At 34.1% G+C, this 24988-nt stretch overlaps 1 protein-coding gene across 3 annotated transcripts in view; it reads right to left on the bottom strand.

Annotated features, from left to right (window-relative positions):
* Window positions 1-24988, bottom strand: part of LOC121727236 (terminal nucleotidyltransferase 5C) — a 225194-nt gene that overhangs the window by 186498 nt on the left and 13708 nt on the right. For 2 of the 3 annotated variants that reach the window (XM_042114953.1, XM_042114954.1), the window contains exon 2: window positions 6079-6513. In XM_042114953.1, coding sequence (XP_041970887.1) covers window positions 6079-6456 — 378 coding nt within the window. In that variant the 5' untranslated portion in view covers window positions 6457-6513. Of the gene's footprint in view, window positions 1-6078; window positions 6528-24988 lie in introns of all 3 variants that reach the window. The other variant, XM_042114955.1, reaches the window with a different exon arrangement.

Raw genomic sequence — 24988 nt, forward strand, 5'->3', positions numbered from 1 at the left:
GTAAGTATGAAAGTTCACGGTTAAGTGAATTGAATAATACGTGTAATAAAATATCTTTTATTACATTACCTACGTTATCTAGATACATTGTAATTTGTACTTAATATACTGTTATATTTTAAGCATGTATTAAACTTGTATGCCTCTTGAATCACTCTCATCTATTAAACAAAACCGCAACAAATTCAATCGTTTGTGTAGTGTTAAAGATTATGGAAAATTTAGTTTAGTTTTACAGATTTAGTTTAGTTATTAGTATTTTAATTTTAAAGATCAAGGAAATTATGGAGACTTTGCTTTATACTATAGTTATTAGATATATATGATATACTGTAAGTATATATATATATATATATATATATATATATATATATATATATATATATATATATAAAATTATTACGACATATAGGAGGAAAACATAAACAATTTTGTTTCTCTGTAAATATAAAGATTTAATGTATAAGCAAACAGTAAAACATTTAAAACTATAAGAACTAAGTAAATAAAATAATAATGGAATAACATAAGTACCTGTAAATATAAAGAAACGACAATTACGTTTATAATTTAAATCCTCCAAATTGAACACAAAATATATTTTCTCTTAAAACATTTTTTTCAGTTCTTACAAACTTGACATTGTCGTCCTTCAAAATTCAAATATTTTACTTTTCTGTCGCAAACATACCAGCCTACTCTAAATAAGAAGTTTTAAACTTACATCTCCCCCCTTAAAACGAAAAAAAAAAAAATTTTTTTTTTTTTACATTATTACATCTACCTAAATCTAACTTAGATCTAACATAGGTACAGGAATCATTTTTGTCAAATGAAATAGATTTGATTCTGCTTTCTTATGACCTGTGTCTATCTTATATATAGAATTCGACACCTTCTCTACTATCCGAAATGGTCCAATGTAAACTTCCTCTAGTTTATATCTATTCAGTCTATTTCCATTTTCAACATAAACTAGATCTCCCACATTAAAATCCCAATGCTTTCGATTTTTGTCAACTAATTTTTTGTTGTAATCATGAGACTTTTTTGTATTCTCCAAAGCAATCTTCTTGTCATTTATCCAATTCTCACTTGATATGCTACTTCTTAATTCCTTCGGTAAAATCGTTACATTTTCTGTGCCATATAAAAGATAAGATGGTGAGAAACCTGTAACAGTGTGAACAGTCTCATTATACTTTTTAACACACTCCTTAGCTATATTAGCCCATGCTCTTTTCTTTCCTTTTTCGTTAACTTTGCATCTTATCTTATTTACCAATGTTTGGTTTAGGCGTTCATTTAAGCCATTAGAAAAGGGACAGTTTACTGCTGTAAATACCAAGGGTATATTTTTTCCACGAAGAAAATTTTTTAATGCAATCGAATTAATTCCCGGATATTGATCCGTCAAAATCATACCAATTTCTTCGGTTTCTACTATATTCGATAAAAGTTTAATGAAATCATTAGCCGTTTGAGTTTTGGACGTATGTATAAATGCAAATCTACTAAAATGGTCAACCAGTAAATGCAAATATTTTTTGGATGATCTCGAACCTCCAAATCCACCTATTGTATCTATGGACATTATCTGAAAAGGTTTCGTTGCTGGTCCTAGATGAGACATAAATCCAATTTTTTCATGTCCTCTTGTTTTATTTTTTATGCAAATTTCACAATTTTTACAAATCGTCTTTATATGATCTGATAAATTTCTAATAAAATAAAATTTACCAATCATCTTTTGCATTTGGTTGATTCCAATATGACACATATTTTCATGAACTTCTTTCAAAAATTTTAAACATAATTCTTCAGATAAAATTATTTTATCTCTTTTTCCAACCCTTTTGAAGTATACATTATGTTTATTTATTAATTTATGTTTTTGCTCTTGTATTTCTTTATTTATTTTCTGATCTTTAAGGATGTCTTCAATCATTATAAAATTTACAACTTTAAGTTGTTCATCAGTATTTGCATCGGAATTTAATACCGGATTCCTGCTTAAGCAGTCCGCCTCTAAATTATTTCTTCCAGGAGAATAAACTATATTAAATTCATACTGTGAAAGGTAATAGGTAAGATCCCCTAATTCTTCGTCCGTTCTCGATTTTAAATTCATATTTTCTAAAGGTTTATGGTCCGAAAAAACCGTAAATGGTTTTCCTATTAGCCAATATTGCCAAAAAACCACCGCTTCTTTTATCGCCAACAATTCCAAATAAATGGCTTTCTTTTTCTTTTGCGCTTCCGTCAATTTTTTTGAAAAATATGCTACAGTTTTTTCTTTGCCATCTGGCTGTTTCTGCTTTAGCACTGCACCAACTCCTTCTATAGATGCGTCTGTATAAATGTTTATAGGTAAATTTTGATCAAAAATTTCTAATATAGGTTTTGAGCATAATAGATTCTTTATCGTGTCAAAAGATTTTTGGCATTCATTAGACCAAATAAATTTTTGGCCTTTCCTTAGCAATTGATGTAAAGGGTCTAATATTATCGCCTTTTTCGGAATGTATTCATGGTAGAAGTTTATTTTACCAAGAAATTGTCTCACGTTTTTTTGATTTTTAGGAGTAGGAAAGTTCTGTACTGAAATAATGTTATCTTTTAAAGGTTGCACTGAATTATTCTGAATTATATGTCCTAAATATTTGACAGAATTTGAGGCAAAGTTACATTTTACAAATTTTAATCGGAATCCTTCTTTTTTTATAGCTTCTAATAACTGTTTCAAGTGATCAATATGGCTATCAAAATCCTTTGAAAATATTAGAATATCATCTATATAGTTTACAGTAAATTCATTGAGTTTATATTTTCTTAATATGTTACTCAACACCCTTTGAAATATCGCTGAGGACGTTTTTAAACCAAAAGGTAGACATGTCCATTGATAATGCCCTTCTTGAGTTACAAAACCTGTCTTCTTTCTATCTTCTATTCTTAACGGAATAGACCAAAATGCTGAATTCACATCTAAAGTAGTAAAAAATTTACAATTTCTAGTCTTTATCACTAGATCTTCAATTAAAGGGAAAGGTTGTGCCTGCGGTACCACAATTTTATTCAAGTCTCTAAAATCGATACACAACCTTGTTTTTTTATTGTCTTCTTTTTTAAAAGCCAATGTTACTGGTGCTGCAAATGGACTATAGGATTCTTCTATTAGCTTATTATCTAGCAATTTTGCTATCTGCTGTTCTATCTCTTTTTTGTCTTCCATAGTGCATCTGTAAGGCCTCTTACAGCAATATTTCTCTACCATTAAGTCAATTCTAGCTTCATATCCATTTACAGTACCTATATCATATTTGTCTTTTGCAAAAACAGATTTATACTCATCAATCAGCTTATTTATTTTATCTTTTTCACCTTTTTCTAAGTGATCTATTTTCATTTCTATGTCTTGCTCTATGACATGTTCATTAAAATTTATTTTTATATTATGTTTACTTCCATCACTATCTATTTCCGTTTTCATACTTTCTATCATCTGCTTGTTATCATTATTATATTTTTTTTGGATAATTGTTAATTCTTCAGTTTGAATTAATCCAAACATTTTAATCAAGTCTAATCCAATAAGAAAATCATGTTTAAAATTATTTTCATCAATAACATAAACATCCGCCATTTCTTCTACTTCAAAAATCTTAATTTTTAATCTAGTCAATCCAGTCGCTTTTCTGACACCATTAATAGTTACTAAGCTTGCCTTGTTTACATAGCTTCCTGTATTTCTTATTTTAAGCAATTTTGAGTTTATCAAGGAAACGTTGGAACCTGAATCATAAATTCCATTAATTTCAACATTTTCATTTACAGTTAATTTTACAGTTATTAATGGTGTCACCACTAGTTTTTTTGTTCAGTCTCATTCAACTCGGCCTCAATAACTGAATTATTTACATGTCTAATTAAATTTCTTTTCACTTTATCATTGTCTTTTGTTTTGAACCAACATAAAGATTCTGGGTGATAACGTGTTCCCTTATTTAAATTTTCACAAATCTTACATGTATTTCGTGTAGCTTCATTATTTTCATTAGCTCGCCAAGTAGTTCTATAAGTTTTCTTTGCATACACAGTATTTTTTTTTTGTATCATATGTTCATGTTTCCTTAGTACATTAAACAAATCTATCGTATCTGTTAAAATCTCTCTATCAATTTTATGCAATATATTTTCTGGCAAACCTGCTGCAATCAAATCAATTAATGTGCCTACGTCAATAGATGTCCTCATTTCAAGTAGAAGCTTTTCTTTTCTTATTGCATAATCTATCAAGGAACCATCTCTATATCTAAATGCTAAAGCGAAATTGACTGGACTCCATCCTTTGTTTGCAAAAGTTTCGCAGAACTTAGACTTCCAAATAGACCATTCAGAGTTCAGTGTTAGCTTCATGATCATTGAATTATACCAATCAATACAACTGCTATCCAAAAACAATCTAAGAATCTCCACTTTCTGTTCATTACTTGTGACGACAAAACGAGCACATTCTCTTTCAAATGTGTTAATCCATAAGGTCGCGTTCATATTCTTAGTTGAAAATTTATCAATAATAAATTTTTCTGCGACATCCCTAAGGCTGTGATGTCTAATCTCGTGTATGTTTCCTTCATTTTTATTTTTTTGTACTGCCTGTTCTTCAACAAATTCTTCAAGATATTGATCTCCAAATTGCAGATTATCATTTTCATCTACATAAATATTCCTCAACTCCTCTGTCATATTTATCCAGATCCTTCTGGTCTGGTATATTTTCTTTAGGCTATTTCGCACTTTACTATATGTAGTAGTTTGCATTATTTCTCTGTGATGACTAATGTCTTGCAACTCTTCAGGTATATAGTACTCTTTATTATTTTGAGTTGTTATCATTGTTATAGAAAGTACATTTGATTTTCCGTCTCTTGATGGCAGCAAAGTAAATTTAAATTGTAGCTTCTCCATATTATTATGAGCGAATTGTCGTTTTATAATCAATTGACAATTACGTTTATAATTTAAATCCTCCAAATTGAACACAAAATATATTTTCTCTTAAAACATTTTTTTCAGTTCTTACAAACTTGACATTGTCGTCCTTCAAAATTCAAATATTTTACTTTTCTGTCGCAAACATACCAGCCTACTCTAAATAAGAAGTTTTAAACTTACATATATATATATATATATATATCTTTGTAACTATTAGAATAGTTATAAAGTTTAAAATTAACTCTTAATTAAGATATAAAATAAGTCGATATTCAAAATATACACAGTTCACGTGATTTAAATGAAATATACCCTAAAATAAAATCTTTTGAAAGACTTAAAATAAAATCTTTTTAATTAGCATTAATATTTTTAGAACGATAACAATGAATTATTTTAGCCTTTAATAGATGTTAACAGGAGAATTATAATTTAAATATTGATTCAAAAATACAATACAACGCCCACACGAGTCCTCGAAAAACTCAGATTTTACCCAGAAATAACATTTCTAATTTATGTTACATAATTTGAATAACTTATTCCTATTATTATTTACTTTATTATAAATAATCCAACCATATCTTACTTTAACTATGCCATTATTTATATAAGGTGTACTTAATGAAAAATTGTTTACTAAGGAAAATTTTGTTATTCTGCTTCAAAATTTAACTAACGCTACCCCTAAAGTACGCACGAGTAAAAACAGTAAAAAAGTTAATGCCTGCATAGAGTACGAAAGCGGATAAATTATATTAAACTTCATGGATCACTCTCCAATCCTTAAGGCCTAAGGTATTTAGCGTCTTTACTTCTTTTGCGCTCATCTCACCTTAGGGCGAGTGCTTACTTGAGAGATGACACGCGCCGTCTGTCTTAAGAAACTGTTGCAATACAAAATATTTGACTCGGATTCAAGAACGCGTTTTATCATCGTGTATTTTTAACCATAAACCAACTTCCAAAAAGGAGGTTTATCAATTCGACCGTTTGTATTATGTTCTTTTATACAGCTATAGTCTTAAGACTGTCATGTCTCAATTGAGTACAGGCGTTAAAACATTCAAAGCGACTCACCTGAACAATAGCGTCCATGGCCATCCTCTCGATATCGACGTGGTAAAAGTTGAGCGGCGGCGCGCGGCGGCGGCGCGGGCGCACGTCGTAGTACGCCAGCACGTCGTTGGCGGACACCACGGGGCAGTCGTCCGTGCTGCAGCCGCTGCCGTCCACCCCGCTGTCCGAGTCGCAGAAGCCCTCCTTTGAGTCCCCTTGGCTCTCGAAGTCCTTCGAGTCCCGGCGCTCCCAGTCCTTCGCCCAGCCCTTCTCGCACTCCCCGAAGCTCCGCTCCGAGTCCTGGTAGCCCGACTCCGCCATCTCGTCCGGCGTCACGATATCGGGGATCTTGGTCGTGTCGTACTCGTAACCGACATCCTCACACATTATGTCGGCCATGTCGTATCGCCCGGTGAACGTTCACTACATGGTCCGCTTCGCGCGCGGTCTGAAGCCCTGCAACACAATCACTGGAAATTACACACTAATTAATCTATCAGTGATTAATGTATTACAGTTATTTATACGCGGTTTCTTTTTGTATTAAATTATACCGATATCTTCGGAATTCATCAGCATCGTCTTACGTCTCTTCATATAGATCACAACTCAATTTTGAACGAATTTCAACGTTGGATTATTGATGATTTATATTATAATTAAAAATATGTATTTCAGCGTTGTATAATTTGCTGATTATACTACAATATGACATTAGCAACGTAGCCTACGTCGATGTTGATAGATCCCAAAGACAACAATATCAATTGAGTATCCTGCTTCAATGAAACGAATTGGTAACAAGTGCACATCAAGTGCACGCGCTGAAGCAGAAAACAACATGTCGCAACCTCGCGTGCTCGAGCCTCATCAGTAGCGGTACAGTCATTCGTGGAGTTTCCAACGAGGGACTAATGACGGATGTAGGATAGGATATGAACTGAAAAATGAAAATGAATAGGAAACAATGTAGGACAGGTTAAAAATTACAAAATTAAACCGTATTTATACGTGAAGAAAACGACAGAAATTGAAAAATGTGAACATTATTGCTAGGATATATTAAAATACCGAAAATGAAAATAACTTCTTCAAGGTTGGGTTAAAAATGGTTTCATTCATCATCATACAATTGAAAACTAGGTTGCAGGATTTAAACAAAGAATTTAAATCCTAAAATTACTGTGGCTTTATCTTTAACTTATTTAAATTATTAATAACTTTAGCAGGTATTTATTGCATTAGCTAATATAAACTTACTAAGTATGGTATAATTATATAAAAGTAGGTGTATTGAAGGGGGACCTTCCACTTTGCCTAAAACGTAAACTCGTCGACGTGTGCATCCTACCTATCCTAACTTACGGTGCTCAGTCTTGGTCTCTGACCGACTTACAGAAGTCCCGGCTCGGAGTTTGTCAAAGAGCTATGGAGCGCAGCATTTTAGGTGTCAAAAGGATTGACCGTATTCGAAACACCGCTCTGCGCTCCAAGACAAGAATAATGGATGTGGGAAGAAAAGCTGCTGGTCTAAAGTGGAGCTGGGCAGGGCACGTCGCCCGCATGCACCCGGACAGATGGGCGCGTCTAGTTACGGAGTGGCTACCGAAAGGTCGGCGAAACAGGGGCAGACCCAAGAAAAGGTGGCGCGACGAACTAGACGCTGTTGATAAAGAGTGGCCAAACACAGCAAAGGATAGAGACGTGTGGAAGGAAAGAGGGGAGGCCTTTGCCCAGCAGTGGGACACAAACGGCTAATTAGAATAGGTGTATTGAACAAAAGGATCCTAAATAACTGTATAAGTAGGATTTCATGGAGACTGGTGAGAGATATATTGCACTATAATTGGTGATATAAACTTTAGATAATGTTTAGTCATCATTATTAAACATGTATATACTTACCCGTAAATTTTATTACATTGATAATTGATATTACATGTCGGTAGAAATACTGTTTTTCTAACTTTATTTTCTTATAATCTATATTCTATAAATATGTATTTATGGATTAAGTATAAGAGAGTAAAGTAATTTAAATACAAGGTGTAACAAAACTAAGTTATAATACTTTAGGGTGTGTATACTGTATCTGTTCCATTGTAGTGAGTTCACTGTGAAAGTAAGAGTGCTGAAAGACCAATTTTTTTTTCACTTTTGTACGGGGATACTCGTGAGTCGTGACGCTTTCCTATACAAAAGTGAAAAAAATGTTGGTCTTTCAGCGCTGCCACTTTCACAGTGAACTCTCTACAAGGAACACGTACACACCCTAAAGTATTATCACTTAGTTTTGTTACACCCTGTATTATAATATTATTTATGTACTTACTTTACACATCATCAAAACTTTATTATCCGAATAAACCTTTGGTATAGGTATCATTAGGAGCCGAATACAATATTAACTTTCAATAGTCTTTCATGCAGACTCCTACTTGTCACAAGTGATACATCATACATAGCATACTGTTGAGTCCACCGGTTTAGTCTGTCTGTCTGTATACGGTAAGAAAGCTTTTAAAACATCTTTCACTCTCAATTTCTCAGACACAAATAGACTTAATGATGGTTTAGAAAATAATGAAGACTTAGAATAATTATTAATTAACGCAGCATCTAATTTTACAGCACACATAAGTTCATTTCTTTTCTACGAAATTCTACATTATCACAATGCTCTACGTAGGGAACAATTTCCCTCAAACAAAGGACATTCGAGTATTTCAAATCATTTGAAATTGAAACCACAAAAAAAAACAATCGAAACTTAAAGCAAATTGGAGTTTGATTACATCTTGCATCTCGCTCTATCTCGTTCTATCTCTTTCCGCTGGCAACAGGTCCCCCAGTGACCTATATGTCAAGGGCACGCAACAAGTGCCACCCCTGGCGCCTATCCCTTTCCAATAGACTGGGTTCGATGAGACAGTATTAAGGCCACATCAAATCAGGGCTATGCCTTTATAGGACGCATTAGAATTACGAATAAATTATACAGATCAATAGATAAAGATAGAAGGAATTTTCCTGGAGGACAAAGTTACAGACAGTTTTCTTCTCAACACCATCATCAAATATAACGTAGTATCTTGTCTATGACGCCATATATATAGCCAAATTATTTACGTTTTGATTTACGATAAAAACTCTATATTTACATGCTGTCATGATCAGATTAAAAATAAATTAAGTAATGTTTCTTATCTCATCCTAGCTAACTTACTTTGCACTCTACACCCCTTAGATAGAGTTTAATATTGATAAACCTAAACGTAACTAGCATGTTACCGTAAAATGGACTCTACTCGTATAAGATAGAGTACAAAATCATTGTGCATTACTAACTTGGCTAGACGCCACATCTGTTGCAGGTGCAAGCATGAGGTGACTGTTACGAACTTAATATGCAATTTCACTCTACGGAAGCTAAATGAACTGTACATTTTGCCGGGGTAAGTAAAACTAAAGAGAATTTTGGGCTATTAAATATCTTAAAAGATAATATAGTATGTATTATATTTAAAGATGGCGCGTCGAAAAGAATTGAACTATATTAATCACTTTTACGTTTGTTTCGTCGTTTTATAATCATGTTAATTGTTTCCATAAAAATAAATTTCACTTTTGCAGGTTACATCTTTACAACCTATTTTAGAAATGACGAAGATTGATAGAGAAAGTAGAGTTTGTGGATGATGATGATTTTGGTGATTTTGATGATAATGATGATCATGATGATGACATAGATTAATACACGTTCACCACTCGACACGGTGCGATTACATCTTCATCTGTTAATATTCCACATAAACTTTAACGAGCGCCCGCACTGTGTGATAACTACTCTATCTCTAGCCGTACAGCCATTCAAAAATAAACCCCAATCCGTGGAGTTAGAGTTCAAAATGTATTCAACAGGGGTACATAGTTTTACGAAACTTAATTAAAAAAGATAATTTACATAAAAGGTGCACTATTGCCAGCTATTGCCAAGTTGTAAACTCTTGCGATAAGTAAGAGATTAGCGCCGGTTGGAAATAGAGAAGCATCATTAAAGTTTATTATTGACTATCGTTGTAACTTGTATCAATTTTATGAAGTTTTATGCCTCGTCCCATTGTTCTGACTTCTGAAGTCCTGACAAAAGAAGAAATAATAAAACGTGATATTTATTATTCGTTTTAACCTTTTCAAGTTCAAGAAAAATAATGTTTTTACTCACTACTAGAAATGAGTGAAAAACTTTTACGATTAAAAAGCGAGGCAGACAAAAACTATCGATTTCCTAATCATGAAACCATTTTAGATGAAGTTATTTGTTTGGGTTTGGGTTTTTCTCGTAAAAACTACGAATAATAAAAACTAAGGAAAAGTAACTCCGTCAAAAAACATGCTCTACAATACTTGTCAAAAAAGTGTACCTTAGGTACACATTTCAATACATTTGCAATATTTAGGACACCTTGAGCGGTACTAGGCTAGACGTTACATGACAGATCAAAAGGAACCAAAAAAACGGTAATAGTATGGGAGTTACGATTCCTTAGTTTTTATTATTCGTAGCGTAAAAACATTTTTAATCAAAACCGTCTCAAACCCTTAACTGAACAAATATCACGGTCCGAGGTCTCACACAAAATGGGCGTTAGTAGCTACACTTACGAAGCTGCATTAACGTTTCAACTAGCATTACAATAGTAGATCTAGGCACAGATACAACAATGTCCCACAAACCCAATAACCAACAGAACCCAATTCCCCAACCAATAAAACTTTCGATTTCCAAAATGAACTTGAACTTGGCAAGCACTTGTTGCGTTGGCGCCGCGCCAGCCACCCTCCTATACTAATCTGACAGGACCTTATGTCAAATACATAAAGGTTATTATGGAATGCACTCTCATACACTATCTCCTGCAACTCCTATGCTAGAGCAGTCTACTAACAGGACCTTATATCGACCACTTAAGGGTTACTATGGAATGCACTCTCAGGCACGATCTCCTGCAACTCCTATGCTAGAGCAGTCTACTACAGGACCTTATGTCAACCGCATAAGGGTTACTATCGAAGGCGTTTCGAGGTATCTCCTATGCGCTCCTGGGTGCCTGGTACTTCGGACGGTTTGTACACGTGCTTTTCCCGTGATTCCCGGTTTGTCCCGGCAGTCCCGCGTGAGCCCGCGTGACGACTGACGACTTACATATTCGTCACGCTTTTCCTATTTTGTTGATTTTGTCTCAGCAATTTCATGAAACGGTATGGCGCTTTTGGTGACCATCCCTTGTTTGTAAAATGTAATTATTTTAATAAAATTTTAGTTACTAGGTATCTGATTTAAAAATAGAAATAATACGCGTTAAGGTCAATTTACTTACTTAGTTTTAATTGGGATATTATTAAATGTACATCAGAATAATTTTTCAGCACACTACCTTAACTCCGCTAATTAACTGAATGCATACCAGAAAAACTAATGCTGATCAAAAAAAACAATTGATTAAATGAACATGTGCTTAAAAAAAAACTTAAACATCATACAAAACGAGACGACCTTTATAACCAAATTCACATCAAAAATAATATGGTTCATACATCGGATATTTTATTTGTAAAACTAAAATTGAAATCGTTTATCAAAAATACTAACTTGCACTCTAAATTGGACAATCTTACAACGGAATTTCTAAAAACGATATCGAAAGGTGCACCACAATAAAATCAATTTCTATTATCAAAACAAGTCTACAAATTGACAAATCGTGCAACTAAAATATTTTTAACCTATTTTTAACTTTATTTTCTTTTTGTTTCTCTGTTTTACTGAAAAACATGTTGGGGCCTCCTCATCTAACGCCGCACTCACTCCTTTGCGCTCGCTCTTTACTCTTTAGCGACCACAGATATATCTTGATCTATTTCTGTGTTAGCGACAAAGATTTTTGGTAATTATGATGAGATGGTGAAAGATTTTATCATTCCAAAACTATGTAATTCAAGGTTTATTGATAAAAATTAAGAAAAATTATCAAAATTTACTACTGTATTATAATTGTATGGGTTAATAAATTTATTAATGATTCTTAAATAATTAATTACAATGTTGGCTTAATACGACTTGATTGGGTTAGGTTAGCCATCGTGGTTTATTTTTTGTGAACCACCCAGAAGTAGGAGCCGTCGACTCATAACATAATTGAAGCCAGTTGTTTTTTTCTTTTTTTTCTTTAGTAGTTTTTTAACCCCTAGAGTGCAATTCCTAAGCCGGAGGCTTAATTTTTTTGCAATATATCGGTAAGGAACCGTTTGTGCGCGAATCCGACTCGCTCTTTGCCGATTGTTTATTATTATTGTTTATAAACTGAGGTACCATTCATTGTGCCAAAGTTTAGTCCATGTTAAGTTAGCATTTGATGATTTTTATGTGTTCTTAATTATATTATGAACGTAACAGATTAAATTGGGTTTCATTTAGAATAAATGATGTTCCTAAAAGTAATTTAGGTGATGTTTTTCCTTTAAAAAGTTGTAGTATGTTTGTTGAACTAAGGAATTGTTAGATATACTATTTTAATAATAGGTATTCGTTCAGTAAAACAGTTTCGCAAATAATTTTAAATAGTATGCTGAATTCGCATTATTTAGGTGCATATAATTAGTGTGCAAGTCAGTATTTTTGATGAAACTTTCAAACATTTTGATGGAGAAAAGGGAATATACAGATATTGATTTAAATACATGCCGTTTTAATTTAGGTGATTAGCCCTGCAGAGTTTGGCTCGCACGTGGTCAAAATGAGAGCTAGCGATGTTATCTTTTTATAACTATCGCTTATAGCAGCATACCAGCTAATTTTATCGTGAGTTCAGTCAATGTCAGAATATCTGAAGCTTTTGGGACTGGTACCGACTTCAAAGTAATGAAGACTGTAGTATGTACAGAAATTATAGTCAAGATTTAGACGAACTCCGAAAGAGGTACTATTATAGAGTAAGAGTTATTTAATACTTTTTAGTAGTTTTCATATTATTATTGTTTTTACCTTGGAAATCGGTTTTAATTTTTTGTTAAAAATAATAATTTCACTCTTTTTAGTCTATTTACGCATAAAGCCTTATCTACAAGATAAGGCTTTATGCGTAAATAACCACTACGAATGTTAACTATTCACATAAGTACGCGAAATTGTGGTAAATGCTTGCAGTTATCTAAGCGATGCTGCAATTTAAAAACTTTTATCTTTAAAGGTTCAGGAGTTCTGTTCAGTGCCTTTGGACCAAGAGACACCTTCGTATGAACTTTCTCTTATTCGTAACATATGTTTAAGTTACTAGAAACAACATTTTAACCACTATGAGTCTTTTCATAAATTTCAAGGATTTCCCTCGATTGCTCATAGATTCCATCATCAGCTCACCACTTTCGTAATTATTATACAAAATCAAGATTATATCCTATACAACAACACAAGAATTTTGAAAATCGGTCCACAAACAGCGAAATAATCATCAAAAACATCTGCTTCGATGCAAAATATCACGAAAAGCATAAATAATTGGGTCATAATGTGATGACTCATGGCCCATGGCATAATTATGATTTTGATTATGATGATCAAACAAATTGATGTGTTGGCTTATGCTTTCAGTTGTTTAAACAACGCCGAAATCCCCGAACCTGTATCTATAAGGATTCAAAAGTTCTATTAGGTACCTTCGGATCCAGGGTAAAACCTGGTGTGAAATCTTACTTTTTGGTAGCATTTACCTCGAATGCTTCAGAAAAAATTGAAATCACTATATGTTTCCATACAAATTTCAAGGAGTCCCCTCGATTCCTCCAGGATCCCATCATCAGATCACCATTATTGTGAACATGGCACAAAATTAGAGATAAAACCTATACAACACAAAAAGATTTTTGAAAATCGGATCACAAACGGCTGAGTTATCGTTGAACATACAAAATTTTACATACAGCCGAACGTATAACCTCCTCCTTTTTGGAAGTCGGTAAAATTATGATACTTTCACAGTCAATTCTAAATAAGAAATACATAAACACGCTACAACTTACAAGTTGGTTTACTGCATTCTGTATATCTATGTCAAATATGAAAACCATGGTCAATTCAAGTGAAAACTATGTGGCACAACCATTCCCACGGTATTGTTACATTTCCCCACTATCATACCCCACGTAACAGGTTGGGCAATCGAGATGACCGGACTACACAACCTTTCTGAAATAACCTTTATTCCCATCACATAAGGATCACCTCGAGGTAAAGTAACTTTGTACGGATACTACTATACTTTTTACTGGAATAGTGGAATTTTCTAATGTGCGATTTTCAACCATATCGTATTAGTAATAAGGATATGGTTTAGTATAGCGATTGTCTATGTCTAGATCACTAGATCATTATGGCAAATGTAAATTTTTAGTCACAAGAAAGTGGTCTAGTTGTATATGGGTAAGTTGCTATACATGAATTTGTTTGTTGGTCGTAGGATTTAACTTTAAAACTAATAAAAACTTTTTGCAAGCATAATAAAACAAGATGGGCAAAAAAGTAAACTTGATCTCTCCAAGATGAAATATACAAATAGGAATTATATCTAGTGTTTACAGCACTAGATAAGTTTGAAATAGGAGATATTGCTGCACTGAGCCAGCACCAGCACAAACATTTTTTTTTTTTGTTTGTTTACTGTATACTCGTAAATATGCTAGTAACGCCCTCTGCTCCGGACTTTGCGTAATACTATCCCTACACAAGACTTACAGGGACCAAATTACCGCTAGGATGACAATATAACATCAGTTCAGTGTCGCCACACCCACATCACTGTGAATACTGTCATAACTTGAATTATTAAAAAAAAGTTTTGATACAGCGTGATGGCCGGTTTACATTATTCCAATCCAGTAACCCAATCCAGCACTGGATTAAATTACTGGATTGGAATAATGTAAACCGGCCATAAAGTCTCTACAAAGTCTCGAGTATGATCGCGGCTAAGTAAGTCTACTGTATGATATTTATACTGTGTCTATGTTACAATTCTGTTTTTTGCGCTGTTAATGAGATGTAATCGATTGGTTGACAAACAGTTTGAATATTTCACACGACGCTAGTCAAATGCTATTGTGTTTTTTGCTGGCTGTACTCACACTTTATCACACCTAGGCACCTAAATGTTACGATGCTACGATTTAGTTGCCTAGTATAATATGACCTGTAGGAACCTTAATTATGTTTTGCCTCGATAAAGGGCACCCTATATCCTTTCTAGTGACTTAAATCTCTATGCCTGTTTGAATAAGTTCGGTAGTACGGTACGAGGAAACAAAGAGACAGACAGAAAGTCTGTTCTTATGACAGTTGCATATTGACAGACAAACGGACAGACTGACTGGCAAAAAGACAAACGTACAGGGACACATTTTAACTTTTTATTCCGCAATAATTTGAAATATCAAAGACCTAGGCATACATTGTATATGGAGCCCAGTTTTACCTGGTTAATGTGGAAACCTGTTGGATATAATTACCCTGCCCCGGGTTCATATCGGGACATCGAGCTGGTTCCACTGGTTGCCGAGGAGCAAAAAATGTCATACACTTTATCCCATGTTAGTGGAGACATTTGCTTAACGAATACTAATAACAGTCTTTCAAATTATCTGTACTAAATGGGAGTGGTTGTATGTCTGTTACCTCTTTACGTCCCACTAAATCTCTTCCCTTCTCTACTTTTAGTCGCGGAAAAGTTCTAGGATAGTTTTATGTGGCAAGAATTTACGGTTTGTGCTCAAGAAACGAATACGTATATCTAGACACTGTGTTTCATCCCACAAAAAATAACGTATTGAGTTATGAATGCAGTCATGTTCTTTAGATCACTTCGAACAAGACTGCATTCATTGACATTTGACTCAACAAAAAAAATGTTTGCGGTTAACCCGCATTTATTTATTGCACAAATGCTTAACAGCAAGTAACTATGTATTAAAATTTCCGCAATATAATAGCTATAACAGATTCATAAAGCTTGTCTAAACTATTTTTTTACTTTACCATTGTATCTTTCATTTTATACTTGTTAGGATTTTATATCTGCTTTATTTATAAAAATAATCGACCGATTGCGATATAATTTCTTTACAATACCGGAGGCCCAATTCCCTACCCTACCCTCCCCTATTCCCTTACCTTTCCTTGCCATCCCTATCCTCCCCTATTACCCTATTCCCCCTTAAAAGGCCGGCAACGCACCTGCAGCTCTTTGTTGCTTTCCATCAGGTGACCCGCTTGCTCGTTTGCCCCCTTATTTCATAAAAAAAGAACAATTTAACACTTACATTTGACTTAAATATTATGATGTATGGGTTGCAGCCAACTGGTTATAATAGCCGTTCTAATCAAACAGCTAGCCCTTTGACTGAACAACGCCATTAAATCACACATCTAGCTTTTTAATTGAATATTTCAGTCGCTCAAAACGTTCAACACTACAGCTGATTCACAAGCAGCCGTTTGATTGAATTAGTTCAACGCTCACCACTGCGGCGCTAGGTGCGTTTTGTTTACAATATGGCGTCAACTAGCCGGTGTTTTGTGATTGTATTAAGATATTTTTCGTAAATATGTATACATTACAAGTGTTATTAAAATGACAGAAATTATTATGGGGGCAGATACGAGTGAATCAAAATTTAAACAAATATTCGAGGAGATTACGGGATTGTGAAATGCAACACCAAGGTATTTATTGCAATTGTGTTCAAAATGAGTTAGAATACAATTTATTCTGCTTGTTATCATTGCGCTTGTGTAACAATAACACTAAACTAATGGTCACTTTAGTTAATTTGCCAGTTTAGCCAGTTAGCTAAGCGTCGTCTAGCTGTAGTGTTCAACGTTGCAATCAACAAGTCGGCTAAACGACGTATAGCCGTGTAATTGAATGGCGTTGTTCAGTCAAGGGCTAGCTGTTTGATTGAACGGCTATTTTAACCAGTGGCCTGTGACATAATTATGCAGTATGAAGAAGCATAAACTACGCAAAGTGCCATTATACATATATCATTTGTCCAAATTTTGTTCATGCAAATAATGGAATAAATACTTTTGACTTTTAAAACATTTACTTACATATTTAAAATTTATTCTCTTCTCAATAAAGGATTCTACGTCTATGTAATCGTAGTATTACGTCATACAAAAGTAATTTCTAGTAGGTAAGTGAATCTGATTTAACCGTGGAACAATAATACTTATAACATCCGTGACAAAACGAAGCGTGTCCCAAACGTACTATATTTATTATTATATCGCTTAGTATCGCCTGGTATCGTGCACAATTTTAAGAGCGGTTGGCAAGATCAAATGATCAAATGTATTAGGAATTGACATAAGCGTGCAATTCTATATATATATATATATATATATATATATATATATATATATATATATATATATATATATCTCGAAATCGGCTCCAACGATTTTTAGACGAAAAAATGTAGTCTGTATGTCTGTCTGTTTGTTCCGGCTAATCTCCGAAATGGCTGGACCGATTTTGACGGGACTTTTATTGGCAGATAGCAGATGTAATAAGAAGTAACTTAGGCTACTTTTTAATCGACTTCCAAAAAGGAGGAGGATATTTTTTTACTTTTTTATTTTTTACCTATGTATTTTACATTTGGTTGACGCGCACGAAGTCGCGGGTAACAGCTAGTAATAATATTATATGAAGTCGATTTTCGACTCGTGTAATGTCGTATCCATACATTAGCCTTTCGGGACGCTCTCAAAGTATCCATACCAAATTTCAGCAAAATCGGTTTGGGCGAGAACAGTAACAACTAACAAACAAACAGACACACTTTCGCATTTATAATATTAGTATGGATAATGGATATTCATTATCGCCTTGTACGGTGTACCACTAATGATATTTCAGCTTGAACTGAACAATAACAATTCTTTACCGTCATCCATGCTTGATAACTTTGTTTTCTATTGCTTATCTTTCTGATTAATTTCAATACTTTGTACTTGTTTTAGATTATATAATATTAGTACTTGGCAGGCCGACATTTTCTTGGAGTTTATACAATAAAAAGGCCGCTTTTGCCATGAAACCTAACTGGTTTCATGGCAACGGCTGCCTAAAATTTTAACTAAGTATAAACATAAAATATTGTCTTACTTTAAGCTGAAGTTTAAAAAATAAAACTTTTCTTTTTGGTCATAAAGTAACACATAATTTTTACTCAAACTTTTAATTTCTACTGTGCCTGACTCTTTCTAAATTGTGTTGTAACTTGTACCTAAAATGTTCAAGATTGTCCCAAGAATATCCTAAGTATCTTAACAAAACACAAGGACAACACTTAGTTTGGTTAACTATTAATTTTGACTCAAACTTTACATAAATCTAAATTGTGTTGCTATTAATAAATCCACGTTTTAAAATATTTTTGCGCTTATGCAGGTGCAAAAATCGCTTATATCGTTAAACTATTTCGCAATAACTATACAAGATTCGACCCACTTACGCTGATATTTACAAGCCTAATGCAGCCTAATGCGTTTATAAGCACCTGAAACTTCTCCTTACTTTTCAATTTCATTGCTTTCTGGTTTAAACTTAAAAAAACTATTTTTATACACATATTTTTTCTTTTTTATGAAATTTTATAATAAAAAATACTTTTTACTTCTTCGTATATGTACCTATACAGGGTGTAACAAAAATAAGTGATAATACTTTAGGGTATGTACGTGTTCCTTGTAGAGAGTTCAGTTCTTTCACCAAAGTCGCAGACTCTATATTTTACGCTCACAAAAATAGGACCTCCTTCTTGAAGTAACTCATCAGAAATTGTTAAAATGCATTTACTGAAAAATCATTCATTAAATTAAAGTTAATAATTATTAAATCTCCCCGACTACGACTAACGACCTTGTATTTGTATTTAGGTAATCAAGTAACGATGGTGTAACGTCAATTCGCCATACGTCGCCATCTTGGTTCTCTGTCATGGAGAGTGTGCTCGAGTCAAGAGCACGCGATAACACAATTACTATTTACACCACTTGAATATACTCCACCACTTCCGCTGAACATAAATGTTCCGCCAGATTAGGAATATGACTTTAATTATTATAATATCACTAGCTGTCCCGGCAAACGTTTCTTTGCCATATAAAGTATTTCGCCCATATTATTTGAATTGACTAAATAAGTATGTCACCATGGCAAAGTCCATCGCTATCCCGTCGCACAAACAATGGTCGCCGTCAGTCTCGCTTTGCAATAATTTACTATTATTTATTCAACAAATGCACGCATCAATATAAAAAGTGGCCAGTAGCCGATTCTCAGACCTACGGAATCAGTCAGTAAAATCAGTAAAGCCGATTCGGAGGAGTACGGTAATATTGTGACAAGAGAATTTTATATATAAGATTGAGTATATAGTAAATTGAGTATATAGTAAATAAGCTAAAATTGTGATTTAAAAAAGCCACAAGTTTCAGGAGGGCCAGCAGAAGTGTAAGCGAAGGGACAGATTTTTTAATTGTAGGAGTGCGGTGAAAAGATTTTAAATTTTTCACCCGTCCCAAAAGGTGCAGTGCAAAAAAGTAACTTCGAAAATGTTCCCTTTAAAGTCGTGTATTCGATTTTCAGCTGTATTGTATTTAAAGTATGAGTCCTTATCCAACGTGACGCATTGATGCATTTTTAAATAAGTAATATAAAAAAAAAACACGCGTCTTTTGATTTTTTTTAAAGTCATTGGCTCTTATTACGTATGCAAAGTTTCGAATTAATTAAACTACTGGAGATAGGTCCGTTACATACATTCAGCCCGAGCTAATAAAAGCGTGTTTAAAGAAAAGACTTCTATTTAAACTGATGGTTTAAAGCTCAGATTTGCCGCCTGCGGTGCCTACACCAAAATAAATTGAAAAAAAATTGACAGCTCTCTAATATATATATATATATATATATATATATATATATATATATATATATATATATATATATATATATATGTATATATATATATATATATATATATATATATATATATATATATATAAGAATTGCTCGTTTAAAGATATAATAAGATATAATTTAGTATATAGGGGGTTTCGGGGGCGATAAATCGATCTAGCTAGGAATCATTTTAAGAAAATGTCATTTTATTCGTGTTTTATCAAATACCGAGCAAACCTCGGTCAAATAGCTACTTACTAGTTACTCTTAATCCTTACGTGGGAGAGGGGAATCTATACGTGGGAGAGCCATGCCATTCGGCACGAATGGGCCGGCTCGACCGGAGAAATACCACGTTCTCACAGAAAACCAGCGTGAAACAGCGCTTGCGCTGTGTTACGCCGAGTGATTGAGTTTACCGGAGACCTAATCACCTACCCTATTCCCTTCCCTACCCTCCCCTATTACCCTATTCCCTCTTAAAAGGCCGGCAATGCATCTGCAGCTCTTCTGATGCTGCGAGTGTCCATGGGCGACGAAAGTTGCTTTCCATCAGGTGACCCGTTTGCTCGTTTGCCCCCTTATTTCATAAAAAAAACCCGGACAAAAAAAAGTGCCAAATCAGAAAATCAATTTATGTATATTTTACAGTCAACCACAGTCCAAAAATAGAATATTTTGTCAATAGTGTTACCTCAAATGTGTTAGACCAAGGGCAGCCGAAAAGCGCTACCTAACGATACCCGAGTGCGTTTAAACCACAATCATCGGGCGATAGAAAAACGTAATTGCGTCGCATCCGCCATCAGCGCCGTGGACCGGAAAATTACGGTGACATGCTACTACGTGAACGGTGGACTTTCGATACGAGAATCCTGCTACACGTCCGTCACGTACAAGGTGTATTACAAAATTAAGTGATAATACTTTAGGGTATGTATGGGTCCTATGAAAGTAGCAGCCATGCTTCGGCACGAATGGGCTGGCTCGACCGGAGAAATACCACTTTCTCACAGAACAGCGCTTGCGCTGTGTTTCGCCGAGTGAGTGAGTTTACCGGAGGCCCAATCCCCTACCCTATTTCCTTTCCCACCCTCCCCTATTACCCTATTCCCTCTTAAAAGGCCGGCAACGCACCTGCAGCTCTTCTGATGCTGCGAGTGTCCATGGGCAACGGAAGTTGCTTTCCATCAGGTGACCCGTTTGCTCATTTGCCCCCTTATTTTAAAAAAAAAAAAAAAACAGTTTCACGTTTGTATTAAAAAATTATGTTACTGGGGCGCTTGCCCATGTAAATCATAAAAGAATTTTGCTCTTTCAGCGCTGCTACTTTCACAGTGAATTCTAGGGACATAACACCCTAAAGTATTATGTCTTAGTTTCGTTACACCTTATAGATGTGTTTCGGATATTATAAACTTTGAAAAGTATGGTATTTTGAAAAATGAAAAGGTGTTTTATTAAGATTTAAGGCATGCCAATTATGTTTATAATAATTGTTCTGTTTAGTACTATTACAAACCCCTTTGCTAATAAAAATATTTACAAAACGAATACTACCGTCTGTTTGTATGTCTGGCAAATTGGAAATGTCACATGACAAACAAAGACTGCGTAAATATATTCGACTGCGCAAAAAATTATTATTATTTTCACGATATTAAAATTTTAATATACCATATTTTGTTATGTATTTAAATTTTAACACAGACAAGGGTAAGTGGTAGGTACTAAGTTAGTAAAAACACAATTATTGCAGTTATCCCAGCGCAATATATACGGTATACTTAAAATTATATAGCCTGGATTAATTTAATCAGCATAAATTTAATTTCGATACAAAATTATGTCTGTTATTATGACATTTCGCAACTCCTCATGTAAACGTAAAGTCTTATCTAAGCAAAAGTTTTGAATAACCAATAGACAAATTCAAGTAGGTGGCGACCTTATGGCCGCTCATAAAGTACGCAATTTACTGCCAGAACAAGTGCAACCGGCCATCTTGTAAATACCAACCACTGGTATTTGTCCCAAAAATGAGGATGCTTGGTGGCCATGGGAGACATAGGTAAAATATAGGGATCGACATCAATTTGATAAAGTCTAGTGTTTATTTTATGCACAGAACCCTCAGTCGATATACGTCTCTTTGTTAGGTTAGGCTATGTCACTTTCGCTTTTATTTCCCGCGCATATTTCACATTTAATTGCTGGTATAAACCTAGTTCTGGTTGATGATGATGACTTAACAAGACACATTCAAATTGCAATCGAAATTTATAACTCATGCGCATTCAATTTTAAACCACAATACACCAATAACTCAGTATATTACATTGCGCGCACACGGACGCCGGTCTAGTCTAAAATCTAGACAAAAAATTGAACCTTATACGTTGGTGTTACCGGCGGTTTTGGGTCACAGGTGCGCGGGCGCGGGAATGGCGACCCTACGTGTGTTACAATAGGGAGTGTTTCGGTTTGAGCGTGAAATTCGATCAACCGGTCAGCCTTGGTACACTCACTTTAGCTAAGGCCTCAAACACGTGTGCGCCTGCGATTTTTCTTATTGATTAACATAATAAGTCTGTTTCGAACACAGGTTAGCCTAAACCTAGATAAAACTAGATTGTTGATTGTAATTTTTGTGCTCGTTTTTGCAGCGAATAGTTTCAGTGGGTGCGGTCAAAGGCCGTTTCTGAGCGATAAGAGATATAACGAAATACCTCAAGTTCTGATCCTAATATGTGCAAGTAACACTGCAACATTGTATGTTTCTAATGCGATGTTGCTAGGCAGAAATCACAATTTGCATTTAAAAAAATATGCCCATACGGTGCATCAGAAACCAGGCTCCAAAGAACCATCTTAAATATATAAAAATATGTAATAAAATGTAATTCTTGGTACATATAAAATTAAATAATCGGCCAAGTGTGAGTCGGACTCGCACACGAAGGGTTCCGTACCGTTATAGAGTAAAAATAGGCCAAAAATTGTGTTTTTTGTAAGGGAGGCCTTACATTTTTATTTTATTTTAATATTGTTATTATTTATTAAAGCACACATAATATAATTAACGCATATTTGAAAATTTCAAGTGATTACCTATTTCCATTATTGATAACGAGCAATAAAAGCCAAAATAATCACGTTTGTTGTATGGCATATTCATTTTATTAATATCTTACCTTACTACTAATTACTACCTTAGATATTCATTTTATTTTGTTTTTAGTATTCTTTGTTATAGCGGCAACAGATATACACAATCTGTGAAAATTTCAGAAGTCTAGCTATAGCGTTTCTTTAGATACAGCCTGGAGACGCACAGACGGACGGACAGACGGACAGACAACGAAGTCTTAGTAATAGGGTCCCGACCCTTTGGGATACGGAACCCTAAAAACTAAAAAGGCAAAATCGGAGTATGGAATATGGATAGTATGGAAGTATGAATAATATAAGCTTTAATAATGATGGCTATGCACACTAAAAAATCCAATTTTACTGCATAGATAATAGTGTTCAGAATGACTAGCAAATTGTATAATTTACTGCATTTAGATAAAATTATCCACTGAATATTTAAATGCTATTAATCAGTTTTTGTTGCTTCACTTTTTGCTTCATAATTATTTCGTAAAAAGTTCGTGTTATTCCTATAACTAGCAATCATAGTTTTTGGTTTTTATTTAATGTTTATTAATATACAATGACTAAAGTACAGAGGGCATTTTGGTATCGACTCATCCACTTATTAAACTGATCAAAACAACAATATACCGATGTTTATGTAATCTTACTGATGATACCCTAAGACATATTTTGAAAAGGTAATAATTAAAAATAACAAAGAACATCGCAGTATATTATTTTGAAAACTAATAATCATAATAATTATTGGTAATTTACGCTTCAATACTTCGATTTAAGGTTCACATTTACCGCTCATTCGATCTAGGACACGTTGATATAAATTAGGCTGCGTTCACACCCAACTGACTATCAGCCACCGAAAGCCAAGTGTGAGCAAGCTTACCAGCTCTTAGCAGCTCCATAGCGTAGCATAACTTATTATCGGTAAGGTACTGTCAGCAACAAAGCGAATATATTATTATATATGAAAATACCTTAAAGTTAAGCTCCTTTCAATGCACAACATAATGTTATGTTGGCAAATCTAATTTTGTTTTCAGATTTCCCAACAGAACATGAAACAAAAACACTTTCGACGGCTGACAAGTCAGTTTGGTGTGACCGCAGCCTTATATTGCTAGCATTTTGCTAGCGGTAAGTGTGAGCGGCGACCTTTACGTAACAATTCACAGAACAACCGCGTCTAATGCCGACATTAACGAATTATAAACAGTTTGAAGATATTTCCTAGGTACACTGCTTGTGTATTTCCTAGTACTAGTTTTTGTATAATATTAACTGTGCTTTTAAATTCCAAGACCCATTTTCGCTTTACGGTCAAAGTTCTAAGTATCTCCAATTTAAATTTTATATTGGAAAAACCACAATTTTCTATCTAAGATTCCTTACAGATCTAACTCCTCACTAATATCTCAAGTAAGATAGGTTATGGTCAAAAACTGGGACTTAAACCAACGCCTATATTAATCGAGGGCACTGCTCGCTATAGTAGCTTATGTGTTACAAATATTTATTACACCATAATAATACATTGCCATAAAATAAGATAAATCGACATTCATATAATAATAAAAAATATAATAAAAAAACTAGACAAAATCGCTTCCACCCGCTTGGATGCTACGATGCCACAGAACGTCAGATAAAAATAGCTTATTTTCGTAGCTCTCCCCAATATTGCCCGACTAGAATGTCACACGTGTGACTTTAGGGGAGGGGGCCAGGCCCCCCTCATTGTTTATTTC

The sequence above is a fragment of the Aricia agestis genome, chromosome 5, assembly GCF_905147365.1.
Source record: "Aricia agestis chromosome 5, ilAriAges1.1, whole genome shotgun sequence".
NCBI classification, from domain to species: Eukaryota; Metazoa; Arthropoda; class Insecta; order Lepidoptera; family Lycaenidae; genus Aricia; species Aricia agestis.